This window comes from Podarcis raffonei, chromosome 6, assembly GCF_027172205.1.
Source record: "Podarcis raffonei isolate rPodRaf1 chromosome 6, rPodRaf1.pri, whole genome shotgun sequence".
Classification (NCBI taxonomy): Eukaryota; Metazoa; Chordata; class Lepidosauria; order Squamata; family Lacertidae; genus Podarcis; species Podarcis raffonei.
Genome location: NC_070607.1, coordinates 36,780,449 through 36,808,431, shown reverse-complemented (window position 1 = coordinate 36,808,431; position 27,983 = coordinate 36,780,449). Strand labels below are relative to the sequence as shown.

General features: G+C 39.7%; 2 protein-coding genes across 10 annotated transcripts in view; one reads left to right on the top strand and one right to left on the bottom strand.

Moving 5' to 3' along the window:
* Nucleotides 1-5,962, top strand: part of LRRC7 (leucine rich repeat containing 7) — a 169,669-nt gene extending 163,707 nt beyond the window's left edge. For 7 of the 8 annotated variants that reach the window (XM_053392072.1, XM_053392085.1, XM_053392074.1 and 4 more), the window contains 2 exons: nt 1,038-1,128; nt 4,734-5,962. In XM_053392072.1, coding sequence (XP_053248047.1) covers nt 1,038-1,128; nt 4,734-4,816 — 174 coding nt within the window. In that variant the 3' untranslated portion in view covers nt 4,817-5,962. Of the gene's footprint in view, nt 1-1,037; nt 1,223-4,733 lie in introns of those variants that run through there. The other variant, XM_053392079.1, reaches the window with a different exon arrangement.
* Nucleotides 3-27,522, bottom strand: LRRC40 (leucine rich repeat containing 40). Of its 2 annotated transcripts, none has more exons than XM_053392088.1 (15): nt 27,294-27,522; nt 25,869-26,050; nt 25,387-25,460; nt 24,667-24,796; nt 23,336-23,459; nt 22,006-22,148; nt 20,906-21,078; nt 19,531-19,621; nt 19,382-19,427; nt 17,206-17,317; nt 15,863-15,970; nt 14,241-14,351; nt 12,782-12,859; nt 9,896-10,081; nt 3-42 (listed from the first exon to the last, which is right to left on the bottom strand). In XM_053392088.1, exons 1-15 carry the CDS (start codon nt 27,442-27,444, stop codon nt 18-20), a joined length of 1,734 nt encoding a protein of 577 aa, XP_053248063.1. In that variant the 5' UTR covers nt 27,445-27,522; the 3' UTR covers nt 3-17. The 2 variants fall into 2 exon arrangements, with proteins under 2 accessions (XP_053248063.1, XP_053248062.1); XM_053392087.1 differs by lacking the exon at nt 3-42 and adding an exon at nt 6,858-8,296 and having other exon boundaries at nt 27,294-27,519.
* Nucleotides 27,523-27,983: the final 461 nt, after the last annotated feature.

The following is a 27,983-nucleotide window of genomic DNA, read 5'->3' as shown; positions in this document are numbered from 1 at the left end:
CTGGCACTTTTTTTTTTTCATTCTCTGGTCCTGCTGCCTTTGCTTTGAAAAACAAACAAAGTCAATTATCAAATACAGTGGTACCTTGGGTTAAGTACTTAATTCGCTCTGGAGGTCTGTTCTTAACCTGAAACTGTTCTTAACCTGAAGCACTACTTTAGCTAATGAGGCCTCCTGATGCCTCCGCACCGCCGGAGCACAATTTCTGTTCTCGTCCTGAAGCAAAGTTCTTAACCTGAGGTACTATTTCTGGGTTAGCAGAGTCTGTAACCTGAGTTGTATGTAACCTGAAGCGTATGTAACCCGAGGTACCACTGTAAAGCAAAATGTGTTAATTTTACATGGAGTACATGGGTATTCTCAGCTTGGCTTTTGTACAAAGGCGGTGCATGCTCAAACATGCCCAGCTTATAAATTATAGTTGTTGTCACTGAATAGTTGTTCTTTTCACAACCCCCAACCTAAACCTCACACAGCAGCAACAGTGTGCACTTAAGGATGGATCTCTTTGGCTAACAGATCACCAGCATCAGTGCCGATGTGGAAGGCAGGACTGACCAAACTCAAGCGCTCTGAACTCATGCTTGCAGCTCTCTTTACCACACTAATACACTTTAGGTAATGTGGATTAGTCCAACAAGGATAACACTCATCCAAGTAGAGTTGCGGGTTGTAGTTATTTATTCTTATGAGACACTTGCATACACAGAAACCAATGTGATCAGGATGGAAACCTGAGTAGCTTCTTTCCGAGAGCAAGTCCCCTTGCTGAATGGAGACAGATCCCTGGAAACTGAAAATTATAAACCCAAATAAATTGGTATAAGGTGGAAATAAACAAGAGAGCAATAGATGACTACACCAATATGGGGTTGCATAGACTTTTGAAAAACCAAAATTTAAATGGAGCTTTTACTGGGATAACTTCTCAGCTGATTTTTATACACTTGTAGGATTTCAGTTGATTTTACAGATGTATTTCCCATGTAGCCACAATGGATATCTAGTTATAATTTTTTCTCTTTTGTCTGTTACAGGCAAATGGACACAGTTTTGTACATATGGAACATGAAAAAGCTGTACTACTACTGAAGAGTTTCCAGAATACAGTAGACCTAGTTATTCAACGTGAGCTTACTGTCTAAATATTTTTTATAAATAGTAAAATATGTCTAGCCAGATCTAATGTTTAATTAAATAAAAATTTATATACATATATATATAAATAAATGAATATATATATATATATGGGGGGAAATTGCCAATTGCTGGACCAATGGCAAACATAGTGCCAAATGTATAATATATGTTAGTACTGATCATTGGGAGGGATATCTATATAAATGGAACTTCCATGGGATTACATATTAGTTCTCATTGTAAGCCTCTGTGTGTTGGTACCAGCTTTTTTTCAAGATGATTTTTAATTATTTCTAGATGTCATGTAATTTCAGAACACAGAAGCACACACAAGCTATTTACAAATTATTCCGTCCATCAAAAAACAGGCTGCATGCACACCACACCTTTAAAAGACATGACACCCACCTACCCCAATAGCCTTGTGAGGGATAAACTACAATTCCCAGAATACTCTGGGGGTAGCCATGCCCTTTTAAGGTAGTGTGCGTACCCAGCCACAGCCTCAAAGTTCTTCGTGGCTTTAGAAAGAAAACGATTTAAAACTGTAATTCCCACAAAGTCTAAAGTCAAATATAATGGATTATTAAATAGTATTTTTATAGATACTTAAAATGAAATCTATATATAAATTAACCTGTAGTCCTATACCCACTTACCTGAGAATGAATTCCATTGCACTTAATGGGGCTTTCTTCTGAGGAGACATTTATAGAATTGCACTTTAAAACTTTTGGGCCTGATAAAACTAAATATTTGTGCTAGCGGGAGACAGTGCAATGAGCTCTGCTAGTGCAACAGGGCTCCCACTTGTCCTCTGGCCCCACCCGCCACTAACATGTGGCCCCTGGAAGGTTACCCATGACGTAATGCAGCCCTCAGTTTGAAAAAGGTTCACCATGTTTGCTGTTAGGGCTTCAAAGATAATTACCAGAACTTTGAATTGTGTCCAGAAAGGAATTAGCAAGAAGGGGATTTGCTCTTTCTTACCACAATCATAGGGACGCGGATGGCGCTTTGGTCTAAACTACTGAGTCTTGGGCTTGCCGATCGGAAGGTCGGCAGTTTGAATCCCCATGACGGGGTGAGCTCCCGTTGCTCGGTCCCAGCTCCTGCCCACCTAGCAATTCGAAATCACGTCAAAGTACCTACGGGTCAGGAGTACATTTACCTTTACCACAATCATGCGACGTGGTTTAAGGTTATACAAAGAATAGTCACAGCTAATCTGAATATTTGTAACCTGCAATGCACTCCTTCCATGCCATTTCCCATGTTCCAAGCTCAGACCCTCCTATTGCAAAAATATGCTCAGCTCAAATTCTTAATGAACAACATGCTTTATTTGATGAAATATGTGTAGGAGTTAATCCACAAGGTGACAGTTAATGAAGGGGAACAGTGTGCAAATCACTTAATATTGCTTATCAATAGAAGAACCATTACTGTAGCTAAGTAAAAGTGGTTTAGCCCTAATGTAATTCAGTTCTCTTAGCACTTTACACAAGCAATAACGTTTCTGAATATACATTATAATTAAACTATTTAAAATATTTATATGACACCTCCTAGGTTCAAGACAGTTGTCAATGAAATATAAAACCATAAAATAACTCAGGATAGCCTTACGACTAAACAGAATGTGGTTTCAGCTCAACTGTTTTATCAAATCAGATAATGTTGACAGGTTGCTTAATTAACAAGTGGGGATAAAGTTGATCTACCTGCCATGGAAGCCAGGGAGATGGCCTGGGAATCATATGTTCTTGCTCTTTGTTTCGTAGCAAGAATTGAGAATAAGATGTTATTGATTTGCATGCTGTGGGCCTGTAGTGATCTTTGAATCCCAGATCAATGATCTAAAACTTCAAATGCTATGAAACTTACTAGTCCTCCTATCCAGATGGGGATCCTATGTTTTAAAATTCATTTGTTTTCATTTTTGATGATGATTTAAAAATACAGTGAAATCCAAAAATTGACATTTATTCTACACTTCTTTAGAATTTGACTCTGCTGCATTGATTGCCATGGCACCAGTTCTGTTAGCAACAATTTTTAAAGGTTTATTTACCAACTCTCACATTAGAGCTACACTGTAAGTAAAATAAAGGGAAAGGCTGACATTCCTTCAATTCAGCACAACAGCTGTTCAGGAAAACATAATGTATATGGATCATCACTACATGGAGGCAGTGACACAAGCTTGTTATGTATCTATGCAGGCAGGCAGAACATACACTTGTGGGGAAAAACTCAAAAGTGTTTGTTTAAAAACGGTAGATGGCAAGTACTCTTAAGAATCATGTGCTTTTCTCCCATGCCTCTTGCAGTATAGACGTCTGCTCTTACATGCATTAATAAATTCAAAAGCTTCTTGGTTTGGAACCATTGTTCTTACCTATATGCAAATTTTAATTTATATATGAGCTATAACACATGACCACCAGATAACTCAGGCAACCACCATAATTAAGACTCAAAGTCATGTGTTCTGCTTATAGCCACCTGCTACAGCAATTGCAGAAACCCTATGACTACAAATATAGGTAGTCAAAATGTAACAACTTCTGCCGTTACTGGGTTTGCCACTACACTAATCTCTTTCTTCCCTCATGGAACTCAAGTCAGCATACATCTTGTTTCCATGTGATCTCCCATCTAAGCATCACACGCTTTCTCAGTGATGATGCTTCCATTTTGGAACCAACAGCACCCCTCCATGATACCTAAATCTTGTTAAGTTTTAGATATCTGGTAATTCACACAGGCACATAGCAAGATCTGATGCCAGTATTGTTATTTTTAGGTGGCTGGCTCTATGCCTCATTTTAGTAACTGTATTGTGAATTTGAAGCTGTTTTGTTGTAACTCACCCATAAATTGCTGTGCAATGAGACTAGATGAGAAATGTTTCCCAAAAAAGGGCAGACTTCTTAGCTACACTGATTGCATCAAGTCCCTCTGGATGGTGCCCTGTGTGACCGGTGCCATTTTTTCTAGAAAAAGAGATACTGGAACTCACCATGAATGCCTCCCTTCTTCTCTTATGATGGCAATGGCACCCACCTGAGAGGTGCCAGAGCCGAGTTCCAGTGAGTTCTGGCTGGGAAAAAAGCCCTGCTTGTGACCAATTTATAAATAAAAGATGGAACAGTAGTTAATTTAAAAACAAAAACCTATTACAAACCTTGTGCCTAGGATATCTGGAATGAAAGCTATGTTCCACAAAGGATAGTGTTCTTTATCCTACCACTCTCTGCTTCCCTTTCTTGCAGCAAGCAGTGCCTACCCATTTACCAAACTAAAACCAGTAGTTTCAGCGTTGTACAGAGCTAACTTGTGAGTGTACTGAGTTCTGTGTCTGACTGCAATACATGCCTCTCTAAGAAATAATCATGCAAATCACAGAAATATAAGCAAAATGCTAATCCCTGCTAATGTTCAGAATGTATCATTGTCAACAGCAACAGTGTTTAGTAACATTGATTCAGTTTTTCCATGTTTACAGCTTTCATGTACTTTTGGGGCAAAATTAAGATGGAACTCAAATAGTGACTTACACTTTCACAAAACATTTTTTCTTCCTTTAGGAATTGCTGTTGAATATTTTCAGTTCCATTTTTTCCTTTGCTCATGGTCTTCATTATTGCATTGTGTTCCAAGTATGAGATAAGAATAAAATCTATTTCTAAACCAGTAATTTGGATTGGATTCACATGTAGTGAAGGTGGGTTAATGAACAACAAGGACAGTTTTTGCTATGCCCAACAACAATGGTAGTCATATTTGCGCAGCCCAATACTGACACCCAAAGGCAAAGCCTAGTTTTCCTCAGCACACACGTTTTTAATAGCCAGATTTCTAACGCTCTATACAATAGCAGAATTTTAACTCAGACTTTTAGAATGAGTCGTCCTTACTAGTCTTTTTGAACTTTTCAGATGCGCATTAAGTCAAACACAAAACATGTATAATACGCACCATTTTACTCCATCTAGAATTTTCATGCCCTCTTGTAAAAGCTTTTATTCTTAACATCAAGAAGCCACACCAGTTCAGCACAAGAGGCTGAATTTTTATAAACTGGGGCCTTTCCTGCCTCTTTGCTAGCTTAGGTGGCTTAACACTGGGCAAGACAAAGACTTATTAAGTTACATTTTTCTACTTGTGAGTACTGTAATCAAGTCAAAAACAACTTACTTTATTACAAATTTTACCATTTTATAAAACACATGTTTAATTATAGAGATAGCTGTATTGTAATTAATATTTTGAGAAAATTGTGATTTTGATCTTAAATTATATACAGAACTGTCATTTTTGTATGTGTTACAAAGATTGCTATATGAAGAACTGTACTTTTCAGTTTAATTACAATATCATTGTAAATATGGCTGAATGAAGAACCACTTACTACTCTATGAACATAGATTGTGAATGTATTTCAATGTCTTTGCAGTATACAAATTTACTGAACTTGGAAGCTGCTTCATTTTACGTGCAAAAAGGTACTTTAAAGCTATATTTTAAATCTATTGATTCAGTGAAATCAATTATCTTTCATTTGCACATGCAGGTGGTATCGCTCCCATTTTAATTTGTGTATTGACACTAACTGGTAAGGTGCATATTGTGTCTAGAATGCATTTTGCAGATGCTTTCTGTACATAAAAAGAATACAGGGACTCAAACAATGCTGTGCAGCGTATAGCAGAGCCATTTTCGGCTTTGATGTACTCAACCTTTTTCAGTATTAAAAAAAGTGTTTTGAATAATATATTAAAAAGTCTATTGTATAAATAAAGGCACCTTATTGTAAGTACTTTGTGCGGGAGTCTTGCAATCACTTTTTTTTAAAAAAAAGACAACGATTTCACTTTTGCTAATTCATAGAAACAACACCAAACTTTTTGCCAGGCCTCTTATTATTATTTTACTTCCTCAATCCAAGTGCATCTGAAGTACAGAACTAGAAATGCATTTGCCAACATAAAAAGACGCTGTCAGCTTTTCAGGTAGTTCTCACTACCTAGGGGTTTGGACTTGCAGAGAATGGTTTAGTACAATGGTTGCTAGTACTGGATGGCTGTCAGCATGTTATTAGGCCAGTCAGCTGCATAAAGCTCTACAACCTTTAGAAGAACCCACTGCCACCATCCAACAGATACATATGCTTCAGTGCACCTAATGCTATGCTGGATTGGGGTTAACATGTAGAACCAACTGGAGGGGCCTGAAGGATTGCCACTGACATATTTAGAAAGATCCAAGTATGCAAGAATTGTTGCTAGTACTGCACCATCCTCACCTTCAGTCTCAAAGTATTCACCTTTGTAATTTGCTTCAAAATATCAAGGACAATCAGTGCCTAAATTGCCCTATGGCCAGCATACTCCCTTCTGGAAATGTTTTAAGTAAGGGAAGGTGGCACATGGACAGTGCTAGGTCACAACAGCAACGAGACCAGGGGCAGCTAACTGGTGGCCTTCTAGATGATGCTGGACTCCAACTCCTATTAGCCCCAAACAGCACGGCTAATGGTCAGAAGTGATGGGAGTTGTGTTCCAAAAACAGGTTAATCACCCCTGCACTAGTCTCTCATTGGGTGCAGACTATGGCTTTCATAATTGCACCCAAAGTTTGGGGAAAAGGAAAGTATCTTATGGGCAATAGTGTATATATGCTTCTAATTATACATAACTCAACACAGGGGCTACTATAATAATCATAATAATTTATTATTTAGACCCCGCCCATCTGGCTGGGTTTCCCCAGCCACTCTGGGCAGTTCCCAACAGATTATTAAAAACACAAAAGCAAGACTAGGACAACACATTTAAGGGTGTAGGCATGGCTGTCCCAAATTAAGAACAGATCAGGGAAATTCACATCAATAACCCTCTTACAAAAAGATTCCAGTTTCTACAAGTCTTAAAAATTTATTCTGAAAGTGGGGTTGCATGGTTGAACAGTTTTAGAGTTAAAAGAATTTCATATACTATATCATACTCTGGTGCAGCTACATACCTCTTCCTTTCCAACTCCCAGTTTCACAGTTTTTTGCAAAGAAAGGAGAAAATTCATGTGTGTGGTGTTCACAGCTGACACAGGCCAGGTGTCTTCATACTAAGCTATCCTTGTACAAGTAGGACATCTCCTAAAAGAAGCAGCTCTTAATAGCAATAACATTTTAAAAAGGAAAATAAATGGAAACTGCTCATTTTGGCAAACTAGCATCTTGAATAATTGCAAGGCGCACACACAACTAAGTATTAATTGTAAAAAAACAGAAAAAAATATCCCAACATTTGTGATGTTCCACACAGCAGCGTTTTTCTAAACATTTCTGGCATTTGTAAACAGTTGCACTAAGTCATTTGGTTAAATTTATGAAACTGATCATTTGATATATAATTTGAGTTTTATTTTCAAATAATAATTTGATAAATGTGCCAATTCATTAGTGATTAGGTCAGCACCATAATTCTTCAGCAGGCAATCGCTTGGTGCAAATGCTTCATATTATGCAAATCAAGATCTGGATTTATTTTATTTGGGGAACAGCCCTTTTTTGGTGACCTTAAAATTAGCTAAAAGAAAAGGAACTTTAAAACAGGATTAAAAAAAATTAACACAATAGCACAATTCTAACCATATCCAATTTTGGATAACATACAGCACCTGTTCATATAGAATATGTGGGTTAAGAAGAGATCAGATGGGTACATGGATACAGCTATCAATAATTCCTAGATGGTAGCAGTATTTTTACAATCATGTCATGATCAGGGGAATTGCTGCTGGACGAATAGAACCATCTATCAATAACCTACCCATACACCATACAAGTATGTATGCAAGCATAGTTTGAACTGGAGGCATGCAAGGTAAGAGTCCTTTGTGAAATAGCTCTTAAAAAGTGACCCCAGCATATGCACTCAGCTTATGCTAAACGAAGCAAATAGTTCTCATGTATAAGGACTTCGATCTTCATGCTTCAGAAGGTAAGATCTTGCACACATTTCAGTTCAAACCAAGCACAACAGATCAAGTAGAAATTCTGCTTCTTAGGTATTCAAGCACAGCAGCTGTCCCCTTGGCAAGAATAGCAGCTCGAGGAGTCCGGAAAGGATTGCCTTCCAGCAAAAGTGTCCTAACAGAAGGACCAAAAACCAGTTAAAACTACTGTATGTGTGTGCACGCATGTACATGCATACACACAATCGCCATTCATAAATGAGAAAATCTTATCACTTTTATTTCATTGTATCATTTATTTAAAAATGGAAGTCAGCAATGCCTCTAATGTAGCCTAGTGCCCTCCAAATGTTTTAGACCAACTCCCATCAGCCTCAAGCAGCATGGCTAATTGTCAGGAATTATGGGAATTGTGTCCCACACATCTGGAGGGCATGAGGCTGAGGAAGCCTTCTCTACTCATTTACCGTATTTGCCCAAATATAAGTGGCACTTCCCCACCCCCAAAATTCCGACCGTGAAAAGTTAAAGTGCAGCTTATATTCACGACCTTACAAAAATTGGCTTTTATGATATTGCTGCTGAAACAGACATACGGTAAAACAGAACAAAAAAATTTTTTTATTGCTGATTTGAGAACTTGAGTCGCTGCGGAATTGTAGCAATAGTGATTTGCGATTTTAGCGATTGTACGGTAACTTTTGCGGGCTTGCAAGATCAAAGACTTAAATTGGCTGGAGTTACAATTCTACCAACCGCAGCAATTTTCAGCCTGTAACCCTGTAACCCAATTTTAAGTGAGCAGCTTATATTCGAGTATTGTCTTTGTGAGAGATTGACTAGAAACACTAATGTAGTGTGCTGTTGAACTTTTAAGCAGATGAAGTGATAATATTATTTTGCCCTGAATAAGTTCAGTTGTGGTTGAAAGATGGTAAATAAACCATATTGGCCCGAATATAAGCCGCACCCGCAGATAAGCTCCACCTTTAAAATTCAAGGGGGAAAAGAAAACACTCTTTCTTAAACAGTCACTTGGGAAATGTTTTACATTTTTCTTATTCAGACCTTTGTAGACGGAATTCACTGAATTTGAAACCAGCTTAAAATTCTAGTGTTATTGTAAATCCTGAACCTGGTTGGGGGAGCTCATGCTGCAGATATACATGATCCTGACTCAATACTGATCCCTTAAATTGGAACCAAGGGATCAGAAGAATCATTTCTCCCTGTCTGCATCAGGCCACATTATTACTTTATTCAACAGTTGAGCCACTTCACCACTCACTGATTTATGCATAAAATTCCAGCATTGCACCTTGAAAAGAAAACTGCATCACCATCTATTGAGGACCATTAGTTAGGATGAGCAGTTTTGCAAACAGGGTTCTCCTGTGCTCCTTACATGTTGTCTGAGCTTATTTGAACATGGGCTTTCTAACAAATCTCGTTTGTGGAATTCTATCCCATATAGGGTTAGGAAAACTATCCATTCAAATATTCAGTTATATTGTACCCATGCTTACTGAGTGTATACAATCCTGGGAAGCAGAATCTTGTTCAATTCAACCAATGTCTGAAAAGATCCAAAGAGTACACATTTTCAAAATTATAACCTAATCTATTCAAATAGTCAGATGACACAAAAATGAGATTGATTTCATTATGAACTTTTGTACTGCTTTGTTTAGTCTTTCCTAGAATAAATATGAACATTTTCAACTAGAATATGCTGTAGAGGAAAAAGTTATCCAAAATTCATGAAGTTAATCACCTGAGATTGACACAGTTCCCAAGTTTTGGTGGTACTTGTAAGAGGTCATTATTTTGAAGATCTAGGGTACCAAGCCTGTCCAACTTCTTTATTTGCAGAGGGTCCAGGGATCCAACCTGATTATTAGCAAGGAGGATTGTTTCAAGAGTTGGAATGTGATACAGCACATTTGGAAATATTTTAAATCTATGAAGAAAACCAGAGACACTTCATTAATATAATTATGAATAACATACCCAAGAATATAATTTGTAAATACAACCACTGCACAAGTGACTTGAGTTTATTAGGAGTCTTTAGAGAACTAATTTACAAAACCAAGGGTTGGATTCAGATTAAGTTCTATTCTAGGCTGCATCAACAGAAGTACAGTGGTACCTCGGGTTACATATGCTTCAGGTTACATATGCTTCAGGTTACAGACTCCGCTAACCCAGAAATAGTGCTTCAGGTTAAGAACTTTGCTTCAGGATGAAGCGGCAGCAGGAGGCCCCATTAGCTAAAGTGGTGCTTCAGGTTAAGAACAGTTTCAGGTTAAGAATGGACCTCCAGAATGAATTAAGTACTTAACCCGAGGTACCACTGTATAGCATCCATATCAAGGGAAGTAATACCACTCTATTCTGCCTTGGTCAGACCACACCTGGAATACTGTGTGCACTTCTGGGCACCATAATCTAAGAAAGATGTTGACAAGCTAGAACATGTGCAGAGGGCAACCAAGATGATTAAGGGTCTGCAAATTAAGCCTTACAAGGAGCGCTTGAAGGAGCTGGATATGTTTAGCCTGGAAAAGAGGAGACTGATATGATCGCCATCTTAAAAGATCTCAATGGGCTGTCACATGGAGGAGGAAGCATGCTTGTTTTCTCCTGCTCTGGAGAGTAGGACTCAAACCAATGGCTTCAAGTTGCAAGAAAGGAGATTCTGACTAACACATTTGGAAAAACTTTCTGACAGTAAAAGCTGTTCAGCAGTGGAACAGACAACCACGAAAGGTGGTGGATTCTCCTTCCTTGGAGGTTTTTAAGCAGAGATTGGATGGTCATCTGTCATGGATGCTTTAGCTGAGATTTCTGCATTGCAGGGGGTTGGACTAGATGACCCTTGGGTCCCTTCCAACCTAAAAGATTCTATAATTCTAAGTTAGCCACTACTTAACCCTATTGCTTTCAATGAAACTATGTGCAACCAACTAAAGTCTAGAACCAAGCCAATATTTGGAGCTTCTAATTTTTCAGCTAATAATGGCTGATGTTCTTCATAGAGATGCTTCCTACTGAAAGTAACATGGTCCACTCAAGCCTTTTGCAGCCTTCTCCAGGAGTCATCCCTCTCACCAGACAACCTGCCTGAAGTTGGGGACAGTTGGCTCCTTTTGTTCTCTCCTCAAGTACTTTCCTTTACTTGCTCTTGTGTCTTTCCTATTGTGTATTTTGTGAGTTGGTGGGGTTTTTTTAACTGTGTTTCTTCCTCTCTGTCCCTTTTGGTGTTGCTAAACTGAGGAGTTTTCCTGCCTTTTTCATTCCCTGCCTTCATGACAGTGCTAGAATTTCAGGCTCAAAATGTTTCTCTTTAGAGAGCTGACTCTCCCAAGGCATAAAAGGTCAGGGGAATGTTTCCAAGGCAACAGCACCTAGAGGGGCACGGTCAAATAAATGTATAAACACTAATTCCCTCAGTAACTTTTTCGTAAGGATTCAAAAGCACACTTTTTCTTTCACTTAGGTATTTCCCCCTAGATGCATATATTTGGAAGCATTTACAAGGGTATCTGGTCCTTTTAAACACTTACAGTTTTGAAATGAATGAATGAGTTACCTTATGAGTCCATGAAGAGTTGGATGTGTCCTTGCAGAGGGTGGATTGGAATTACACTGCTGTATGAAATTACAAGATGGGCTTGTCCTTTTTTCTAATTTCATGAGGCTTCACCCATAGCTATTGAAAATGCATAGATGCCCCTCTTTTTTCACCATTTTCAATTAATTGGCTTAAAGAACTCCAGTTCTCTGCACAATTGTGTGCAACTTGGCTATGGCTTGCACATGGTACAATCTCAGATGCTCATCTGTTTTTTCTGCCATCATCTTGACAGTTCAGGGTGGTTGGGGGGAAAAATGAGGAGTGGGGAAATCACATACACCATATTGTACTCCTTGGAGGAAAGGAGGGGTATAAATGTAATAATAAAACAAAATGCAAAATAAACACCCAACTGAATACTGAGCTCTGCAAAATAAGGTCTGTCAGAAACCATTTCTGTTTTCTTCCATATGATGTAGGAGTCAGGCCTTTAGTGTGGCAGTGCCTACCCTTTAAAATTCCTTCCATTAAATAACAGACAGGAACTATTGCCAGTGGTTTTTTTCCAGGAGGTATTCAAGGGTACGCAGTACCGACAACTCTCTTTTTGTTGTTGTTAAAAAGTGAAGCACTTACTGCAACAACTTCATGGTGAGTACCAGCACCGAGTTCTAGAAAAAAAGCACTGGCCATCGCTATTGTCTTTCTGGCACCTGTTGAAGACCTTCCTTTTAAGGGGATTTTTATTCCAATCTATATTTGTATTTACTTTGACATGGTTTTCATTGTTGATGTTTTTATTGTTAAAATCACTTCAGGAAGCAGTTCATTCATAAGAAAACAACAACAACATCTGGAAGGCCACAGGTTCCCCACACGAGACTTAAACTGAAGTGTCACAGAAGTTTCCTCTTCCAACAGTACACTGCTGAGGCAAGCAGACTTTTTGAGTGAAGTTCTAAAAGCAGGAGCCTACTGTAGATCCTAGGAATAGGGATGTCCTGTAATACTATGAAGCTAAGACAAAAGACCAACCATGTATTTAGCAATTTTGGTAAAGTTATCTACAAGACCACTTACCTGTTAAAGGCAAGATTAATTATTTGCAGTTTTGTCAGTGCTTCCATTTCATCAGGCAGAGATGTCAAAATGTTATTTCTAAGTTGAAAAAAGCAACCAAATACACCAACTATTAATTTTTATTAAAAGTTGGTATTTTAAATGAACCATTTTCAAATACAAGATTTAGATTGATTTGCCTCAATAAGCAAGCAGAACTGTTGGTACCTATTCTATTGTGAATTCCCATGACAAAGTATCACTTGTGTATAGGAAATTATGTACCGTATATATAAATCAACATACATGATGAGTGCACATTAGTACCAGTAGAACCACCATGTTCAGGAACAATATGCTTTTGACTACCAATTGCTGAGATCAGAGAAAACGGAGGGTTAAGACCCATTTGTGAGCTTCTGAGAAGCATCAGACTAAGCATCTGGAAAAAGACTTACATGCATATTACAAGTACCTCACAACTTAACGTGTAACTTAACTTACACAACTGCAACTTTGTGCAGGGGGGTGGGGGGGGATAAATAAATGGAGAAGACCACTCACCATTTATTTATCCTCCCCCAAGCTGCACAAAGCTGCTATTGTGGGCTTACTTGGCTTTGGAAAGGCAGTATGAGGGCTCTGGCCCAGAGCCCTCACACTGCCTTCCGAAAGCCTCACCGTAAGGCAGAACTTTCCAAACTGTGTAACGACACGTTAGTGTGTTGGCTGCAGTTTCTCAGTGTATTGTGCGAACACTTCCTGTGCTCTTCCAGGGGCTGGAAAGGGGTTAGTTTAACCTCTGGTTTGTTAGTAAAACTTAATTACTGGATTGCAAAATGATGCATTTCTAAAAAGTGTGTCACCAATATGAAAAGTTTGGAAAGCTCTGCTGTAAGGGCTCATAAGATGCAAGTTACCTGTACTGAATGGAAGCAGTGTAGGGTATGGGTGAATGTAAAAAAGTTTAGCCTACTTTTTAGCTGCTGTTTTATTAACATTGCTTTATAGATTACAATAATAATTATATATTGTATTACTTGGTAGCAGACCCATTCAGGGGGCGGGCAGCAGATACACTTGCCCCAGGCCTCAGAGGGTTAAGCCAGCTGGGGGTCCTGTCAGGGACCAGCTGCTTTTTATTTTTATAGTTTAGAACTTTATTCTAACAAGACTCTGGTCCAGGCCTCAGACAAGCTCTGCATGGGCCTGCTTGGTAGGGTAAGCTTTAATGGCTCAGGCACTGAAATGGTTGTGTTTGTGTTAACTGGGATGTTCTACTGTTATGTCCATTGCTGTTTGCAAGCTGCTCTGGGATTCACTTGAATACAAATACAGCGCAATGTAAAAAAACCAAAAACCCTACTTACATTGCCTAACATTCAACTGTAACAGCATTAATCAAACGGAAAATCTTTAAAGGAATCTACAAATTCCCTTCAAAAATGTCGTATAAACAAAGGTTTAAGTAATCACCTACCTAACATCCAAATGTGTCAGTCTGTGAAGCATACAGAGCTCCAGAGAAATAGACGAGAGCTTGTTGAAACCAAAATTGATATCAGAGACTGATTCTTTTAGTTCCACAATTCTGCAGCCCAGTTGTAAAAAAAAAAAAAGCGCAATTGATCTCATCAATTGTTTTGTGCTATTTCAAAAGATCAGATTAAACCAGATTGTATTCACCACTGTGTAACTTTCTATTAGTTTCTCTCAAACACTGGGGCAGGACCCACCAATGGGCCCTAGGTCAGCCACAATATGAAAATACCTGCTTCCTGATTCAAACTAACTCACTAAGTCTGAATTGGGAACTCTGCTTACTTTAAACCAGTGGTAGTTGATGTTGTGGGCCACAAGTCCCATCACCTCCAGCCAGCATGGCCAATGGCCAAGGATAATAAGAGTTCTAGTCCACAACATCTGTTGGGCATCATGTTGGATTCCTCTTGTTTAAACTATGGTTTGTTAGAAGAAGCCAGTACCAGAAATCTTGGGCCACATTCACATGCAACTCTCAACCATGGTTTAAAACAATGTGGACACACCTGCACTCCACTCTTCACATCCCGTGTGCCTAGGAGGATAATTTTCCCAAAGTGTACAGTAGTTTACTTTTACAGAACCATGGCTTAATTTTTATATATACAGTAGATACACACACACATATACACATATACACATAGCTGGCTTGTTATAAAACTTAACAGAGTTTGTTTTAAATCAGACCCCTAGGCACTGGCGGAGGAAGAGGAATGTGGGGGGAGCGCCCCGCCCCCAGAAGTGCGATCCTGGTGGGGTGCCATCATGGCTGCCCTCCCTGCGCTGGGCGCCATGCCCCCAGGACGCTCATCACACCCCCGCCTGCTCTCCGTCCCCTGATGCCAGAGCCTGAAGCTCTGCCACTGCCCCTAGGTTCATATGTAGTTAAGCTGGGATTCTTTAAAAGTAACTCTTCTCCCTTCACGTAACACTCAGCTATGGTTTAGTGTTGTGTAGAAATCAGGTCACTTGTCTCTATATCTATTGTGATGATTTCCTAAATTCTGCTGTAGGCCAAACCTTGGTTTATTTGCTTTTAAGTTAACACCACTCTGCCCTCCTCCACCCCAATAAAAGGTCTTACAATTATTATTATGGATTACTTAAATTTATGTACTGCCCTTCATCTGAAGATCACAGGGTGGTTTACAACATAAAAACAAATACATATCATAATAAGAACAAAAAACTTACCCCAATAATCCCCTCATAAACACATTTAAAAGGCCATAGATTGCTTAATCAGTGAAAGGCCTCATTATAGAGGAATTTTTTTGACTGGTTCCTAAAGATATGTAGTGAAGGTGCCAGGCCAGCCTCCCTGAGGAGAACATTCCACAAACAGGGAGCCATTGCAAAAAAGACCCATTCTCATGTTTCCATCCTCTAGACATCTTGAGGAGAGGGCACAAGAAGGGCCTCAGATGATGTTTGCAGTACAACACCCCCACTACCAAAAAGTATGTGATTTCACTCCAGTCCCCCCCCCCCCCCGCCAATAACCTCTCAAAATGGACTTCAGCACAGGTTTAATTAATATTTCTATAGGAGAAACAGTACCTTATTGGAATTTCAGTCAGCTGATTCTTGCTGAAATTTACAGTAGTGACTGGATTGGTTCCAACTGCATTCAGCACTTCATTTGGAATTACAGCTGCCTGTTTTTCACTGGAAAATATTTATTTAGAAAGTCACATGATTTAACAGAAGGATAACAACATTATCAATTGGCCAGAACTCCAATAGGAAAGGCACTGTACTTTTAAGAGTCATGTTGCAAAATGTATTATATTGTACTCAAATATCAAAATAAAACATGGTTAGGAAGCCAGATCCCAGTATCCTAAGGAGACAGCATTTCAAAAAAGGAAAGATGCATTAGAGTTTTTATAATCTTTGCAACTCCAGCTAAAAAACCTCAACAATACTAATCCAAAGACACTTTTAGAATGAAATCCTGTGCATAAGTAGTACTGTCTGGTTTGTTACTGATCTTATGTAAGCCATTCTGAGAGCCTTTTAAACTTAATAGTGCAGTACCTGATTGGGGATGTTTGGGTGCATCTGTGAAGCCAATCTCTCCTCCACCTAGATACCCCTAGAAAGTGCTGCTGCTGCTGCTGCTGCTGGGAAGCTAGCACTGTGGCTCCACCCCACTAAGTGAGCCACTTCTGACTTATTTATTTAACAAAATTTACCGTATATACCTCCTATTTGTAAGGAAACATCTAAGCAGTTTACAAGAATATAAAATATTATAAATTTCAATAAAGAAGTTAAAAACAGGTATTTTTTATGGAGCTTTCTTTCACTCATGATTAAGGGGTAGCCTCATTAAAACTGCACCAGTGCCATTTGCTCTATCAAGGATGCATCACATGGTATCCAACGAAGTAGCTCTGTAAGCACAAGGACTTCTGTCGCACAATGTAAGTTCCCCTCCCTCTCCCCAGGCACCCTCTAAATCTGCTCTGGAGGTTCCCCAAAACCTTTTGGAGCAGATCTGGAGAGGGCACAGAGGGGGAAAGAGGGAAGTTCCATTGTGTAAATGAAAACAGAACAACTTTGTTGGATTCTGCCCATTATATTTGTTTTTATTTACTGTAATGGCTCGAATATAAACCACACCCAAATATAAGCCGAACCTTTAAAATTCATGGGGGGAGGGGGGAGACAATACCCGAATATAAGCTGCTCCCTTAAAATTCCACTGCCACTCACACCTGTTCCATTTTACCATATGTCTGTTTCAGCAGTGATATCGTAAAAGCCAATTTTTGTAAGGTCGTGAATTTAAGCCGCACTTTAACTTTTCACAGTCGGAATTTGGGGAGAAAGTGAGGCTTATATTCAGGCCAATATGGTATATATGTCTAGAGCTGATAAGCTTAAAATTCTCTTACCTATAGTCCAATGTTTTTAATGCAGTTATAGCATGCAGATTAATTTTTGACTGACTTGGCAGAGTCATTGCTGTCACAGGAAATTCTCCATTTGGACCAATTATGTCATCATCTAAAGAAAACAAAAGTAAGTATATATGTTTAATATTTTACAAACATGAGAATCTGCAAAAATCTGTAGAAGATTTTAAAAAATGTAGCCAAGTAGTTAGGATGAGTTTTCATTTCAATTTTACCCACTTTGGAGTCTGAACATCATCAAAGTAAGAGTTTTCACAGCAGATGAAGTTTGCTTCATTCAGACACAACGAAGACTTTGTTCAAAACATTTGATACAACGGATCTAGAAGACTCTCAGGCTTGTTCTTTGGAAAGTCTGAAAAGGCTGGGAATATCAATATTTCTTCCAAGTGTAAGAAGGTATTTTGGACTGCAGTTTTATCCAGTGCTATCTATATCAGTGACTTAGGGCATAGAACTTTGTATTCCTTAACTATATCAAGACCAATGGAGCAAGTGGCTTTAAGTGAACCATTTTTGGATTGCATTTGTAAGTATCTTGTGGTCAATCTGTTCAAGCGTTGCCAAATTTCAAAGAACTGTACAGGGTGTTACAGGAAAATAACTTCGTGACTGTATAGCCTAAAAACTTGGCTGCATTACATTTTTAATTTATTTAAGAAGAAGCTATACAAATGACACAGAGAAAATGCTCTGATCACATGTGGCTGATACAGTTCCCGATCAATTTTGGAACATGTCTTAAAAAACCGGACTATGAAATATCTTGGCAGTTAAGTCTGTATAGTAACCCAGGTTCATTAGTTCTACCATCTAACTTTTACAATATACATACAAAATATAGCTAAGGAATTATTTTCAAATTATATCAGAGCCAGACCTTTCAAGTGCCATCATAAGCTAGTTATTAGGCACTAGTCTCAAAATCCTCTGGCACAAACAGTTAAGATTCATTCTCTCTTTCTCAATGTATTTATGTTTAAATACATAAATTTAAATTTAAATACAGCACCAAGGGAGAAAGCAGCCTTAGTGATCAGACATGAACACATTTACTTGTAAGTATGTCCCTCATCTGAAATCAATAAAGCATTTTCAAATGCTTTTAAGCATGCTTGTAGGCATGTGTACAAAATTAAGTATGTGGCTATTTCCTTATTAAGTAAAGGAACACAAGGAAGTTATCAGCTTCAGTCAGAAATGTCATTCTTAATTCCAAGTTATCCAGTCATCTAAGCCTACTTATTGGGGCTTAATATCATTTGGATTATAAATCTTATTAATACAAAAAATATTGGTGAATGTATTTTGGGAGGGTACAATTTATAACTTCCCAGTGTTCTTCAATACTGAAGTCATGTGTGACAATCCAGAGAGTGACCTTAAGCATATCCACAACTTTTTGCCTTTTTTCCTTGGAAAAGCAAACTATTGTATCACAAACTGCTGCAGAAATTTCCTCTAGATTCTAGGGCAGTTTGCTAAGTAGTGCAGGGGACTATCACGCTCAACATTCAGAGCTAGCTGTAGGAAATGTAGCAATTGCTATCTTTGCATCTTCCACCTCCATGTCCATTTTAAAGAAATACAGTGGTACCTTGGCTTACAAACTTAATCCGATCCGGAAGCCCATTCTTAAACCAAAGCGTTCTTAAACCAAGGCATGCTTTCCCACAGCAGTGGGGGACTCAATTTACAAGTGGAACACACTCAACAGGAAGCAGAACATGTTCTTCTTCCAAGGCAAAGTTCACAAACCAAAACACCTACTTCTGGGTTTGCAGCTTAATGCAAGTTGTTCATAAACTAAGCAATTCTTAAATCAAGGTACCACTGTAGTAAACTATTAAGCTGGTACCTAGTCAACATGTGATTCCTCTGGACATTGTTTCCCACTGTTCTATTAACACTGAGCAAGAGTTTTCAATTTATTTATGTAAGAATTTATTTCTATAAGAATTTATATAACAAGGGATGTACTTCATTCTGATACATACTAAAAACCATCTCTTATGTGGGACTTGGAAAAGACAAAAGATATGCAACCAGGTGTGAACAAATAGATTTCTAGACATAACAAGATCGTGAAGAGTTAATCTAGCTAGTCCAAGAGTTGATTTAACTGTAACCTTATCCTTACAAAGAAAACTTTTACCTTGTATTTTACTTCTAAGGTATTTCAGAATTTCTTGCGTCCCTTTCTGAAATGGAAGAATAAAAGCAAAAAAGCTTGTCAACCACTTGCATCTTTTGAATCTTAAGGGGTAGAAACAACTCAAGACAGTATGTAAATTATGCTCTTACTTGTACAACATCCCTTCGGATTGTTCTTAAAGGGTTTCCTTCCAGCCCCAAGAACTTCAATTGAGATAGGTTTCCTAGCTTGGAAGGAAGGCTGCAGAGAGAAGAATTCTCTTTATAAACAACCTCAAAGCCAGAAGATGGAAGCAATGCTCAGTTCAGTTATTCAGGCTTGGCTACAAACTACCATATTTTTCACTCTATAAGACGCACCTGACAATAAGGTGCACCTAGTTTTTAGAGGGGGAATGCAAGGAAAAAAGTATTATTTAAAGGGAGCGCTGAGCAGAGCCTGTATGCATCCCAGGCTCTGCTCAGCGTTCCCTTTCACGAGCCACGTGGAGCGTGTGTGCGGTGCTTGCAGGCTTTTCCGAGGAGGGAGAAGGGCAGCCCGTCACTCAGAGAAAAGCCCCCACATTCCGTGCGGCTCTTTAAAGGGAGCACGGCTCTTGGGGGCTTTTGCGGGAGGTGGGGGAAGTGACAGAGCGTGCGGCTCTGTCACTTCCCCCACCTCCTGCAATAGCCACACGCTCTATCCCTGGGTCCCTGGATGAAGGCACCCTGCTGCCCTGCGGAGGCTTTGCACAGCTAAGCCAGAAGTCATAACAGTGAGAGGGATCACTGCGCAGCGCTCCCTCTTGCTGTTCTGGCTTCTGGGATAGCCCACGAAGCCTCCGCAGGGCAGCAGGATGAAGGCACCCCGCTGCCCTGCGGAGGCTTTGCGCAGCTAAGCCAGAAAAGCGAGAGGGATGGCTGTGCAGCTGTTCTGTCTTCTGGCTTAGCCGTGCAGCCTGCATTCGCTCCATAAGATGCACACACATTTCCCCTTACTTTTTAGGAGGGAAAAAGTGCTTCTTATAGAGCAAAAAATACAGTGAGTGCAAACAGTCACAAGCTCCTTCTATTCACTGATAAGGAAATATCCAGTTCAGAATCGCCCTGGCAGAAGGGATGGGAAAGGCAATTTTCACAGGTACCTCCATGCCACTTCTCCAGCTGTTCTGAATGATTTCCCCAATCATCCAGAGCAGAATTTCATGTGGACACTGCTCTTGTGGGTACGCAGAAATCAATGAAAGATGCCTCCCCCCACTTTTGCTGATGGGAGCACACTATTAGCGGAACTTTCACCACTGGTTAAGATCCAAGCCCTTGCATTCTGAACCTCGTTAATTAGAGCATTATTCATGGTTCAATATTACTTTACCAATTAATAATAATGTATTTCAAGAAACAGTATGGTCTGAGCATTTGCTTTTAAATTCAGTAACAGTGTAAACTTGCTCCAAACTAAGGAAGACAACTAATTATCATTATTTCTACCTCGCCCATTTGGCTGGGTTTCCCCAGTCACCCTAAATAATGCCCATAGTCTTACCTACTAATATCATTGTTGGATAGGTCTAGTCGCTCTAACCCCTGTAACAGGGTTATTTCATCAGGCAGCGATTTTAGCTTATTATCTCTTAGTTCCAATACACACAAAGAATTCAGATGTTTCAGATGGTCAGGTTTTAACACTTCAATCTGATTTTCACCAACATGCAACTCCTAGAAGAATTTTAAAAATGAATAAATCGCATAATCTATCAATTCTGTATCAAGGTTAATCTATTACATAGGAGGCAAGAGTCGTATTTTTACATATTTATTGAATTTAGAGTTTTTTAAGCAGATAGTCTACAGCACACACGTCCAACTCCCTAGAGACTGTGATCTACTCCCAGTATAAAACAACTGGCAGTAATCTACCCATTGTCACTAGGAGGAGGGACCAAATTTGTTGACCTTTTTTTTAGGTGAGACTACAGTTGCTCCACTAATAACAAGCAGGAGCAGCAATACTTTCCAACAACAGCAGGGGCAGAGCCAGTGATCATAAGGAAGCCCATGGTCAACCACAATCAACAGTATCAACCTGTCGATCGTGATCAACCTGTCGGACATATAGCTGGTCTATAGTTACCTTGTAGAAACTTAAGTCATTAGAGTTGCTATATTATTCATTTACTAAGCTGCACGGAACTCAGCCAGAGTGACTTCTGCATTGGATTGGCCCTCACCAGGCTTATTAGAATCTGAATAGAATTAGTTTTCATTTGAAAAATGTTCCATCCACACTTGAACAAAAGCTTTATGTGCATGTGTCACTGGGATGCCCCTCTCTTTGAAGAAAATGCTGCCTGAAAGCACCATGTTAATTGTTAAATGCAATGTAACCCTAGCATCACAAGACAAAATAAAGCTTAGAATCCAATTTCAGAAGCTAGCTGCATTAACTTGACCACTTTTATTTCAGTTTCATCAACATAAAGATTAACTTATCCTTAATTGCAACAGGCTTCAGAAAAGAAAAGATTCAATACCACAATCTATACACACACAGGCATCAAACGTACTGAGAATAAATCTGTTTTAAAAGATGTCTTTATTGGAGCTTACATATTTTAGGTAATATGTACTGAGAATAAACCTTACCTTTAAAAATTTACATGAAGGAAGGTCTGGCAGATAACACAATTTATTTCTCCTTAGATAAAGCTGCTCTAATGATACCATATTGGCCACTTCAGGAGGTATTGTTTCCAGATAGTTTTTTGAACAATCAAGCTGTCTCAGACCTATAGAAAGGAACATAAGAATAGCTATGCTGGATCAGGTCTTAGGCCCATTTCATCTAACATCTTGTCCTCACAACAGCCTACCAAAATGCCAAATGGAGAAACAAATGGAAACATTAGAATTAAAAAATAGGGTGGCTTTACTAAATACAAGCACCACACAAGAATATTTTTTATTATACTTCTGAAAGAGGCTTCAAATATTTGCCAGCCAAGCCAAATATTAATTAATGCAAAAGCTGTAGAATATATTGCTGGATTTTAAAGTTATAACTACATTAGAATCTTCAGAATTCTTAGTTAAGAGCTATGCCACTTGGGAATAAAAGACAATGACTCACAGCTGAGGAAAACCCTCTTGTGTAGGCAAGAAGGCACTTCCACTTACAAGGCAGAGTTGCCCCTTTTCCCTCTGCGAGTTTTCACACTGTTTCACACACTGTCTCAGAGGGTCCCAACAATAAGGAATGACTTTTCAGAGGGCTTGGTAGTCTGCAATGTGAATGGTGAGTGGGAAAGCCCTGTTACATGAGCAGAACTCTGCTCATGTTTCTTTCAGTCCAGACCATTATTTCTAGCTGTACAAAGACACATAGCTGTTAATACATTTCTGAATACATGCTGCCCCACAATTGCCAAGGAAAACTATTGCTTTCTGCTGTGAATAGCTCACATTGCATGCAAATTACAATGCAGAGGCACTTTACATATAAGCGTTTTCTCATAACTTGTCACAGCAAAGTCTTACTGCACTGTGAAGACCAGTTCTGTTGGACTACCAAATTCTGGTTAAAATTGAGTGCCACATTTCTCAACTACATCAGTGGTTCTCAATCCCTTTCCCCCATGGACCACTTGAAAACTGCTGAGGGTCTTTGCCGACCACTTAATGATTTATCTGCCTATTGTAGCAACGGTATGCACAGTGCTACATGTTGTGTGGTTGTTGTTGTTTTGATGTTTTATATATATATTTACTCTATTTTTATAGGCACACTATGGGCCACCTGAATGAAACTAGTGATTCGCAGACCAGTTTGGGAACCACTGATGTACATGAACATAAAATTCCTTAGAGAAGAGTGATAGCAATGTACTTTTAAAATGAAGTTTCATTAAACCCCTACTACCAGGAAAATAAGACAACAAAAAGATTCCAGTCAAGTCATAATTCAAGGCTTCCTTACTTTTCATTGCACTGATTTCTGCTGGCAGGCTCTTCAAATGATTACAAGTCAAATTGAGCCGCACCAAATTTGTTAGAAAACGAAAACTTGTTGGGATACTAGAAATACGGTTGTTGGAAATATCCTAAAGAAAGCGGAAAATAAAAATTGATGTTATGGTTTAGAATGGCTACGTAATAAAATTGTGGTGATGTATAAATAAGCCAAGTAGTATCGGTTCAGCACTAAGTATGAAAACATGGCACAGTTATTAGTCAACACTTGCAGTATTTCCACCCTGGTTCTTTTTCAAATGAAGTCCCAGAATTTCTTGTTTGGCATGGCCAGAATGCAGTAGTTCCAATGTCAAAGGGATTATAAAATAGCAATATGAATGGCTAGAAGCAATGAATGGAATATTCACTTGGTAGACTGAAGACATTCATAAGCCTCATCACAGAAATACATTGTTTGAAATAAATATGATTTACTATGTGTGAGCAGCCTTCTCAAATATGATGGACAATTTTTACACCTGATTACAAGGTGTAATATCGGTAGCTTCTCAGTTTAGGAAAAAGACAACAGGGGAAGGGACAGAAAAATGTTAAACTGGAAACAGTACGGAAAAAATGGATTACATTTTCTTCCTCTCTAATTATGTTAGAACGAGTGGACTTATCCAAGAAAATTGACCAGCTGAAGATTCTGGGCAGACAGAATAAAGTACTTTGCAAAACATGCATCATGAATTGGAATTCACTGCTACACAATAAGGTGACTGCCACACTCAGGTATCTTTAAAAGAGGGTAAGTCTATTATTGGTTATTAACTGTGATAGCTATATGGATCCTTGATGTTCTCAGGTAACCGATCTCTTAATAAAAGCTGCAAGGTGTGGGGAGATGGGGACAAGAGAGGAAGGCTGTTGCCTTTCTAGTGAATTTCTGGGAAGCATCCCATTGGCCAGAGTTGAAAACAGAATTGTTGGCCTTATGAAAGAGAAGTCAAATTTTCAACACATCCCATGAGACTTCTGAAGGAGACAATTGATTTTTTTAATTAAAAAAACCCCACACATAATTAATCAGCTTACTTTTAAATGGATCAGATACAGTAAAATAAAAGATTTGACAAATCATACCATTTTTGCAAGCAGTGTCATACATAGAATTTAAATGCTTTCATAACAAAACTGTCAAACAAGCACCAAATGACTATTAATATGGGGCTGGTAAATCAAAGGTAAGAATTTTAAATAACAGTACCCATTCAAGAGTTATGCAAGTACTGAACTAATATTAGTAACCAAAACACCACCAGAATCATCATAAAAGTCTTCTCTACTTACCAACTCTTCCAAACTAATAAGCTGTCCAAATTCCTCAGGCAACTGATTTAATTCATTGTGCTGCAGAAGCAGACTTCTTAAATGTTTTAGTTGGGTAAGCTCCTCCGGTATATCTTTTAGTCTATTATGGCTGTTGATAAAATAAAAATTACGAAGAAATGCATTAGTAAAGAGGTAAAGGGACCCCTGACCATTAGGTCCAGTTGTTGCCAACTCTGGGGTTGCAGAGCTCATCTCGCTTTATTGGCCGAGACAGCCGGCGTACAGCTTCCGGATCATGTGGCCAGCATGACTAAGCCGCTTCTGGCGAACCACAGCAGTGCACGGAAACGCCATTCACCTTCCCACCGGAGTGGTACCTATTTATCTACATGCCCTTTGACGTGCTTTTGAACTGCTAGGTTGGCAGGAGCAGGGACCGAGCAACGGGAGCTCATCCTGTCACAGGGATTCGAACCACTGCCCTTCTGATCGGCAAGCCCTAGGCTCTATGGTTTAACCCACAGCGCTACCCGCGTCCCAATGCATTAGTAATTTGTTCTAAAACAATCTTGCCTGTTTGACTGCAAATGTTACACGTCCACAAGAACCTACTATCTACACATAACTAAAAACTAATGTACTTAAACTTTCCTCACCTCAATCTTCACTTTAAAGATCTTAAAACTTTTTACATTCCTTGAACATGTTCTGTGTACAAAGTTTGTACAATATATTTACCTCACATTAAGTTTCTGGAGATTTTCCAGTGTTCCTATAGCAGAAGGAAGAGATGTCAGTTGATTATCATGCACCTAAAAATAAAAAGAATTTGTCAGCACTTTTACTTACTTCAAAAAAGTAAGAAATCAATTCCTCCCCGTACCAAACAGTTTAGGACCCAAGCATTACCATCAGCCACTGCATTATATTCTGAACTATGTCTGAAAATATGGTGATAAATGACAAGTTCTTTAAATCTCTCCAGTTTTTATTTAACACATTGTTAAATTCTGTTTATTTATTTTACTTATTTCGTAAAATTTATATACTACTTGATTGCATGAAGTAGACAAAAATGTATCTTTAATATAAGATCTATGCATATCCCTGAAGATTATGAAACACAACAAAGCTCTTACAGAATGAAAGAGGCCTATTTCCCCTTTTCATCATCACAGTAGGAATATGAAAGAAACATTAATCAAAAATATTGTACTCACATCCAGCACAGTGAGAGCAGGCAACAGCCTTAGATCATCAGAAAGACACTGCAGTTTGTTCGAAGATAATATTAGTTTGGTGAGATCGGTTTGCTCCCACCACCGTTCGTCAGCACTAAAGGAGAGGTTTTGCTTCGCCTCTTCTGGAGTATCCAAGTTTATTCGCCATACATGTGGAGGGACTGGAGGCAGAAAAATGAACACAAGAAAAGCCCTTCTGGATTAGACCTAAGGTTCACCTAGTGTAGCATCGTGTTCTCTGTGGTCCACCAGCAACCTACAGTATGGGAATCCCACAAGAAGACACCACTTGCGACTTCCAGCAACTGCCTTGAGGTAAGTAGGCAGTCACCAGAGCAAGTAGCCACAGACAGTCCATGAATTTACCCAAACATCTTTTAAGACAACCTGAGATGAAGCAGAAATGGTTGTATTCAACTCCCCCCCCCCAAATGCAACCCACCGAAATCAATCAACCTCGTGTTAGTTAACTTCAGCGCTCCTACTCCGAGTACGGCTGGCGCTGGATGCAACCCAAGCTCTCCTCTTCCCTTCGCCCAGGCTTAAGAAATAATAAGCGGGTTCTTCCCCCAGTTGCTGACCTCCATCAAGCCCCCCACAGGAAAGGCACATTATAAAGCTTCAGAGGGATAATAAAATGATGGCCAATGCCCATTCAAATGCCCCCAAACTGTGGTAGACAAGAGGGAGTGGAGCAAAAAATAAAGAGACCAAAGATACAGAATGTCTGTGGAAGAGGGGAGACCCTTTCCGGACTGTCTGAGAAAATATTATGGTCAAATGAAATCGCAGGCAGGATTTGAAATATAAGCAAAGGAAAGAGAATAATAGTAAGAGTCATCATTATTATTTACTTGTACCCCATACAAATACTATAGACAAATGAAATCTCAGGCTGGATTTGAAATATAAAAAGGAGGATAATATTTATTTGTACGCCGTACAAATATCTGACTAGATAAAATGAATGTAATACAAATTATATGTTTTAGGGGGGAGAAGTATTGTATTTAAGGCAGTAGGTAAAAGATTTGAATGGAAACCTCACAGGGGGAGGGAGTCAGAATGTCAGGAGAACGCTGTATTGAAATTGAACTGCATTTGTTAAATTGTGTGGAATTTTTTTAAAAAAAATATTTACTATTATTATTATTACTATTATTATCAAAAGAGGGATGAAGCGGCCCTCAGCTCAGCACACGCCCCTGGAGTCCTCGGGCCCCAACCAGCGCTCTCTCCTCAGGAATAAAGCGGGAAGCAGCCGGGCGCGACCTGAGGGGAAGACGCGGCCTCCGCGGCCGACAGGTGGGGACCGCCCGGTCCCCTCAGGAAACGCAGCGCAGCGGAGGCAGCCGCGACGTCGGCCCGCGGAGACGGGGGAATCCAAGCGGCAGCCCCGCTCACCTTCGGTCAGCCCGCGGCCAGAGAGGTTCAACTGGCCGCTCTTCCGCGCCGTCCGGATCAGCCCCTGGGGCACCGCCGCAGCGCCGTCGCCCGCGCCCCGCCTGAAGCCGGCGAGAGAATCTCCCGCGCCTCTTCTTCGCGCCCCGGACATGGTCTCCGCCGACCCGCTCGGTTGCCCGCACCGGCTGAGCCCTTCGGAGCGCAGCGCAATGCCGGGTTGAAACGCGGGCCCGCCCGCCTTTGCTCGCGTCGTAGGCGGTTGGCGCCTCCTCTTCCGCGCGGGGAGGGGAGCCGCCCCAGAGGAAAGGCCTGACTGAGCTCCCGTCTGAGCTTCAGCTGAGCCGGGACTTGCTTTTTTATTTTAACCGGGAAGCACAGCAAGATGGCTATAGAGTATATGTCGGCGGCTTTTCTCCCTGAAAGTATGCACGCTGAAGTCATAAATAAGAAGAGCCTGTGTAGTTGGACTGAGTGGCAGAACTCACTGAGCTGCCCCATCGAATGGGCAAAATGAAGTGTGCGTGCAAGACGCAAATTTAGTATCTAGAGACGAAGGTCTCCCAAGCCTAAGGTGCGACTCCCTGCCAGGCATCGCCTCAGCTTTTTACAAATCAAACGCTGTTTATTCCGCTCACCATTTCCTAAGAGACTGTTCTGAGCCTGTGGAAGAGTTCTGATATACAAGTCGTG